The sequence below is a fragment of the Glycine max genome, chromosome 15 (genome assembly GCF_000004515.6).
Source record: "Glycine max cultivar Williams 82 chromosome 15, Glycine_max_v4.0, whole genome shotgun sequence".
In the NCBI taxonomy this organism is placed as follows: domain Eukaryota; kingdom Viridiplantae; phylum Streptophyta; class Magnoliopsida; order Fabales; family Fabaceae; genus Glycine; species Glycine max.
Window position 1 is genome coordinate 1,313,825 of NC_038251.2, and position 7,915 is coordinate 1,321,739.

A 7,915-nucleotide genomic window follows, 5' to 3' on the forward strand; every position below is an offset into this window, starting at 1 on the left:
TGTTGAAATCATGAGAGATATTCACTCATTTTTTTTTATATAAATAGACAAATCATTGATCTGTTAATAATATATATATAAGTCACACTCATTTATAAGAAAACTTATTCTTTAAATAACTAATAATATTATTTAATATCACTATCACTTAAACAATTTAATTTTATAAGTAATTGTCTAATAAAAATAAATTTATGGTATTATTAATTAAAATTTGCAAACTTAATTATTTTTATATAAAAAACGGATGCAGTATTTAAAATATTAAAGACACCACTATCTTAAGTGGCGGGATGCTTTCTTCGTGGTATTACAAAGTGGATTATGCAAGTGCTGTGCCGATTAAGTATGATCACCCTAATAGTTGGATGAAGCTATGATTCATTCAGGGTTTTTCCCTAATTATTGATTGAAAAAGATATTTTAGGTTGTACTAGCTAGGTAAGAGTTGGATCAATTGCCATTTTATTGAGCTCGATTTAAATTGGCGACCAATAATTATTTTCTGTCAAAAAATATTTATGTATTAATAAAATATATTATCATAAAAAAGATAATTAAATTATGATATTTTTTAAAATTTAAGATTTCCTTAATTATTTTATAATACTCCAAAATGATACTTATTTCATGATGGATAAAGTATATTGTCTTTGAAATTACTAGTAGCTATTTATACGCTATAAGAAATTAGTAGCACTAAATTTAAGGATATGGACCCGACTAAAAGCTATTGAATATTTATTTTATTTCATTACTCAAGTTCGAATCTCATATTTTTACTTGTGATAAAATCAATCAAATGCATGTGACAAAAGCACTGCGTATTATGGAAAAAAAAATTGGGTATTAATATTCTATTAATTCCCGTAGTACTAAAAGCGAAAAATGAATCATAATGTTGTTTGTGAGCCATCGGATCAAGGGACAAAACAATTGAGTTGCAGATGGGCAATGGACACGTAGAAGACATTAATATATTTTTTTATTATAGGTGAGTGTGATTATTTCGTGTGACAATTAATGCATCTGCAAGCTAAAATATCAATTAATTACTTTATTTTTAACAAATAAGTTAAGACACTGATTAAAAAAAGATTTTTTTATTGAAATATATAAATTATATTATTTATAACTTTTTGTGATTTTTTAATAAATATTTTATCTTTTTAGTTTATGTCCTAAGCACACTAATTATGAAGATTTTTATTTTTATTTATAATATTCTTGGTGACTTGGTGTCAAATTATTACAACATGTTACTATTTTTTTATGAAAAAAAAAAGAAAAAGAGGCTGCATGAACAACTTTGACACTTTTGAGGTACCACATGGGTTGTGCGAACAATTCGTCGTTCACGATGAACAACTCCCTAAAAAAAACTACTTGTCAGGTATATCCATTTGGAAAATATGGATGGACACAGACTCAGTATTTTAAGGAATAAAACATCGTACGTATATGAAATTGTAATTACATATTATTTTTTATCTTTCCGAGATGGACGTAAAATGAAATGTTATGAGTCGGATGCTGATTTGTGAGAAATGAACCATTTGTGTTGAATTGGAGTTTGAATTTTCAAAAGGTGACGAGTTCATCAGAGATTCAGAGTGTTGGTTGAGCTGATGAGATCTAAGATGGGTAGATGCTTCGTTGCGATTAAGATGTCATAGAAAATGAGTTAATACATGTAAAGATATTTTCTGGCATCATGATCCCTGCAGATTAATATATACAAAAAGATACGATGTCTGTAACTTTTACATCTTTCCTCACTTCTATTCTCTAAAAATATGTTTTTTGAAAATCATTTTATAAAATAATTGTTGAAACATAAAAAACAAAAACACAATAAAACACACGCTTATTCTTTTCAAAATTAAACCTGTTTTAAGAAGTCAGACTTGTGACATTAATTGTGCTTTTATTTAAAAAAAAAACAGAAAATTGTTTAATTAATGTAACAACAGATATCCCCGAAATTAATATTTACTTCTTTTGATTTTGTCATTTTAGAAAAAGGCGTCTCGCAGTAGTGAATTTTGAACGAGACGAAATAAACTTATATTGTTCAGCAACTGTGGTATTAGACTTCGTTATTCTGTTTACTTTTGACTTGTTTTTGATTGATGACCAATATTGTCTTTACAGGCTCAAAGACCTTTCATAGCATATAGACTTCACATATGGCTATCGAAGATTGCAGAACCTAGACAAGGTAATTAATCTTTTCCTTCGTACTGCTGGAATCTGGACGCATGGTAGATGTGACATTCTGGATAGGCATCTGCATTGGAACGAGTCATTTGTTTATCTTATTTCGCATTTGAATATTACATATATGTACTATTTAATCTTATATTTATATACGGCATTTCATATTAAAGTTCCATCAACGGTATTGAGTGAGCTAGGCTTAGAATTCAAGATTCACATTAATTTAAGTTTTCACTTTGTTTAATGTTTATGGTTTGTTCTACAATGTCCCATTCATTTTCTGCGTTCCTTCCTTAACTCATTTAATTCTAATTAGTTGTTGTGCTCATTTTGCCAAGTGCCAAGAGAATCGCATTCAACTTGGATTTATCTTTGTATTAAGATTTCTTCACACACATCTAACGTTAGGGACGTATGGAACATATGCTGCTTTACTACTCAAATTAAAAGAAGAAACTAATTAATGTCCTCGTCTTCCAATGGCTCCAACTGTCAAAGGAAAAGCCAATTATTTGATTATACTAGTTTGGTTCCCCTGCTATTGGACAGGCCATGAAAGCTGAATGGTGTTAATGTAAAAAATAAGAGTTAAGTTTTTTTATATAAAAGATAAGTAATTTTGAAGATTGAAATATTTTCAAGATAAATATTAATTTATCTACATACTATTGATAGGAAAAATACAATTAGATGTCAATGTAAGCAAATTCACACATAATGGTGTGCGCCTGTGTGTATACATAAATGAAATACTTTTGTATATTCGTATATTATTTTTTATTAAGCTTTACTTGAACCTTTTAAAGCAAATTAGTTTTTTATTTATGTCTATAAGGATTCCTATATAAAACATAAAAAAATATTATTTTCCAATAAAATATATTTAATATTATTTCTAAAAATATTTATTATTAACTTTTTCAAAATTATCATATAAATATTAAGCAACAGAATATGTTTTTTTATTTAAATTATTAAAAATAAAGTTAAAATATTATTTGTGATAAATATAATAGCAAATTAATAGATTTTTAAATTATGAATTTTTTAAAAATAGTTGTATTTAGTTTCACAATAACAATACATGTATTCAAATAAAATAGGTTAAAATATGATTTTCATCTTTATAAATATAAAAATATTCAAAATTCATCGTTATAAAATTTTCACCCAGAACTAGGTTTGAATAATCCTAACTTACATATATGAACCTACTTGTAATAAAAAAAATGACAGCTTTTTCAACTCCATTTCATTAGTTATATGTGTAATCTATGCAGAAAATGACATTTTCTACCTCGGTTATACTTAGAACAGATGCAACAATTCTAAAGTTTTTCATTAATCTCAACCCAAACTTCACAACACAATTAAATCTTTACATGATCTTTTTCCATAAATGCCTCATCAGTAGAAAAGGTGGTGAAAGAATGGAAAATTGGTTGAGCGGCAAAATAATGTCATGAAAGAGATACGTTGCAGGCTAGACCTTCTATCTATTTTTATAACAGTAAAAGTAGTATGCTTAACTTATCAATTTAATCCATTGTATTAAAATTCGTCAATTTAATCTCTAAATTTTAAAATGCTTTAATAGGTCCTTAAATTTTTTTAAATGACTCAATTAGGTCTTTAATTTTTTAAAATGCATCAATTAAATTCTTTACATCAAATAAAAAGTTGTATTTTTAATCTCTTAAATTCTGACAAAAGGGCTAAAACGAATATTCTTTTAATTTAAGAGACTACAAAATACAAAATTTTATTTGAAAAACTAAGAAAATAGACTCCCTAAGTAGAAGTATTAAAAAAACCATTAAGACTTAAATAATTTTTTTTTTCTCAACAGAACCAAAAGGGTTCCAGAAAAATTTATGGTCTACAGCATTTTATAGTATTATTCGCATCTTCATACACTAACCGATTATACATAATATATGTGTGTATATTCATCTATAGCCTTATTATAAATGCGACTACTGGTCAAAACATGGAGAGAAAAAAAAGATATTATTTGAGAGTGAATCACTGGGCATTAAGTGTATTTGCCCGATCAACAATATGCCTAGAGGAGCAATTCAACATATCACCTAGTTAACTCTTCTTCCTCCTTTGAGCCATTTTCTTTACTAATCTGGAATTCTTTGTCAACCTGACTCCCATTCCTAAATTCAGTTGAAGGTTCTAATTCCCTTGAGCCATTTTCTTCACCTAACTTACGTACTTGTACTTGCTCAACGGTAGGTCCATAAGCCCAACTGCATATTAGATAATACACTATATTAAGAGCACTGAGTCCAGAAATAACCCAGTAGTACTTGTCATAACGACCCTTGTTAATGTTATCCAAAACCCAACCTTCTTTCCCCCCTCTTGAAGTAGCATTTTGTACAACGCTGAAGACAAAACTAGACACCAAGTTTCCTGCAGCCATTCCCAGTCCAGAAAGGGAAGCAGCAACACTGGACATGGTCCTAGGAAACTCTGTGTAATAGAACTCATTTTGGCCTATTGCATTGAATGCTTCAGCTATTCCACCCAAGCAAAGTTGTGGGAAAAGCCACATTGCAGACATATGCAACACACCATTGGCATTGTTAAGATATCCCTCCTTGATTGCTCTCCTTCGCCTTACGGATTCGACAATAGCCGAAGTTACCAAGTGGATAAAAGAGAAAAACAAGCCAAGTCCCATTCTTCTCTTTGCACTGATCCTAACCGGTTTGCCTCTTATCTTTGATGCTAAAGGAAGAATGGCTCGGTCATAGAGAGCTATCCATAAAAATATTGTAAGTACCATGACTACACTAAAAGAGCCAGGTGGCACTTGGAAGTGTGAGGTGATGTGTCTGTCCAGGGACTTAGCTTGCAGCAATCCAAATGAGCCTCCAATGTTAACTGACATCATGATCCCTGTAGACCACAAGGGAATCACTTTAATAATGGCTTTTAGTTCCTCTACTTGATCTACTGTGCAGAGTTTCCATGGATTTGATGCTGAACCATCCGAGGCTATTTCTTGTTCCCGATCTTTGATAACACAGGCTCTATTCAGGAAACTAGATGATAAAACATAAGCTGAAGTTAAGTGTTTCATTTCATCCACAGGATATGCAAAAGATAAAGAATAAGTAATACATATATTGATAGTGTATAGATTTTTATAATGTCTTTCAATCACAAATCGTCCTGTATCATAAATTTATAATAATAATTATTTTAAAATTCACACAATAGATGATTTCTGATTGTTTGACAATGGAAAAAATTTTAAGCTCATACCAATTAATCTCAAAGATAGCATGGTAATTTGATTATACCTTAGTTTATCGGTTGGAACGACAAGGTCTGACTCCTTCTTATGATGGTAATGTTCAGGGGAGTTGTTTGGTGGTAATGGAAGTTTTCTGTTCTTGTAGGCAACAACAATCACTTGTACAAATCCTGTGAACAAGCTGGATTCTACTTTATTCTTTACATAAAGTGGAGAGGCAAGGAGGAAGGAGACAGTAGATAAAAGCATGAGTGCTGCTGGAACTCCATAACCCACTTTCCATCCAAGATGATCTTGGATATAAACTATTCCTGTGAGAGCAATTATGACAGAAATAGCAGCAGAAGCATAATACCAGCTGAAGAATATTTCCAAGACCCTTCTGTTGTTGGGGTTATCTTTTCTGTTCACCTGGTCTGCACCAAATGCTAAGGAGCATGAAAGACCACCATTTCCAACAGACATGAGAGCAAGGGCAGAGATTAAGATTGCCATTTGCCCTCCTGTTGCCGATTTACAGCCTCCAGCTTTATTGCTACTGCAAGTGGGAGGCCGTGCCTGTGGGATCATAGCTGTTAACCACAGCAGTGTCATTCCCTGTTGCCAAGGAAAAAAAATGTTAAGGACTTTTCAGATGACAGCACTTTGTAAAAACAACATCAAATCTACTAATCCTATTGGAAGACTATCATCATTGATCATCCTAATAACCGAAGAGTGTTCACAAGATTGGCAAATTCCATAATGGTAGTTTAAAAATTGATGTGCAATAGAATCATCAGAAAGTTCACATAAAAATATTCTCTTCCGTTGTACCTATCTAACATTCACAAAATTATGAAACTTTGACAGAACTTTTCCCTTGTATTATTCTCTCTTTCTCGTATGAGGGAATTTATTGTCATCATCCATTTGTGAATAACATAAAAGTATTATGTTCGAGGAGACTTGAACAGAAACAGAGGGCTTAGCAATCCAATCATATAATATTCATTAGCAACTAACTTTATTCCCATCATAAAAGTGACCACCTTTACCTTCTCTTTCAGAAAATCGAGAGGTAGTAACAATGAAGAAAACTCGAACCATTTTCAAATCAATTAGTTAATAGTGTTTATCTCAGGAATCTGCCACCCTCACTGAGATTCATTGCTCTCATATTAAACAGCTCAAAGGGCAGGAGGAGAAAACAAACTCTAAAATTGAATGATTCAAGTAAAAACACGAAAAAAAAGTACAAGAAAAACAATACCAGAAAAGTGATGGCCGAACCCAACCCAACAGCGAGGAATCGACCCAGATAAGAATCAGCAATGAAAGCACCCACCACAGGTGTGAAATTGCTGGTAGCATGGGACCAGAGAAGTATCTGGGTTGCTTGGGCAAGGTGAAGCCTGTAGGTCCCCATCAAATACAGTATCATGTTGGGCAAAAGGCCCAAACTTGCCACCCTCGCAAGTGCCTCATTTGCTGCCAAAAAAAACAGTGAGTCAAAGGAAAAAAAAAACCAAGTAGTGTTCTGCGAATGAGCAAGTATACTCATTACTCACCAATGATGAAAGGCATGGTAACAAGACCACCCTTGCGCTTCTGTGGTTGTGAAATGTGCTGGGTGGCCATTTCACCTTCAAGGGAACCAAGCTCCACTTCCTTGTCCATTCTCGTTAATCAGTACAAGGCTCGACCAAGAACAAAAAACACACACACAACCAGCAAAACTTAAGTATGAATGTTATGTTCATGCAGAGTAGCAAATATATGGAGTACTGATGTCAGTGCTTGCGTTCTCTCGGACAATCAATGGTCTTTTGCGTGTTCATACAGAGAGAGAGACTCCATGCATATCTGGAATGCACCGTGTCTGTGTCCCATCACTCTTCACAACTTACAAGATAAATTACCAAATAAATAGTGGGCAACAATTGTGGAACCACTTAACATGTTCATGTTCGTGATGTGTTCTGACTCATGAGTCAAAGTTTGTTTCAATGATTGTAATCTCAAGTCATAATTACCGACAAGAATAAAAAACAATTTCTGGTTGCGTGAATTGGATCGTGTTCACACTTTAAACTAGATTGCCAAAGGGTGGTATATTTATTTTTCTTTATTTTCTCTACTATATTTAACTTAGACGGCACAAATATAAAATGCTCACACATTTTGAGCAGAAAAGATAAGTTTTTAAGAGTTTAATTTTTATATACAGTTAATGTAAAAATATATATATATTATTAATCAATTAGTTTATAAGTTTTTTTATTACTATATTCGGGTGAAATTGCCATCAAACTTAAATTCAGAATTATTCAAAAGAACGACATGTTATAAATTAGAATTTTTTTTCTTTACCATATTATAAATTAGAATTAGAATTCTCAAACTTGAATAATGAAATTTTATTCTGTCCTCTTGTCTCTC

At 31.7% G+C, this 7,915-nt stretch overlaps 1 protein-coding gene across 1 annotated transcript; it reads right to left on the reverse strand.

Moving 5' to 3' along the window:
- Positions 1–4,211: 4,211 nt before the first annotated feature.
- LOC100792940 (protein NRT1/ PTR FAMILY 1.2) lies at positions 4,212–7,537 on the reverse strand. Its single transcript, XM_003546429.5, has 4 exons — positions 7,045–7,537; positions 6,747–6,964; positions 5,541–6,091; positions 4,212–5,279 (listed from the first exon to the last, which is right to left on the reverse strand). The coding sequence occupies exons 1-4, from the start codon at positions 7,151–7,153 to the stop codon at positions 4,307–4,309; spliced, it is 1,851 nt and encodes a 616-aa protein (XP_003546477.1). The 5' UTR covers positions 7,154–7,537; the 3' UTR covers positions 4,212–4,306.
- Between the last annotated feature and the right edge of the window lie 378 nt (positions 7,538–7,915).

Coding starts and splice junctions, on each gene's coding strand:
- LOC100792940 (XM_003546429.5), bottom strand. CDS start 7,153: ATGGACAAGGAAGTGGAGCTTGGTTCCCTTGAAGGTGAAATGGCCACC. Junction 6,965..7,044: donor TACCATGCCTTTCATCATTG/GTGAGTAATGAG, acceptor TTTTTTTGGCAG/CAAATGAGGCACTTGCGAGG. Junction 6,092..6,746: donor GTTCGGCCATCACTTTTCTG/GTATTGTTTTTC, acceptor CCTTGGCAACAG/GGAATGACACTGCTGTGGTT.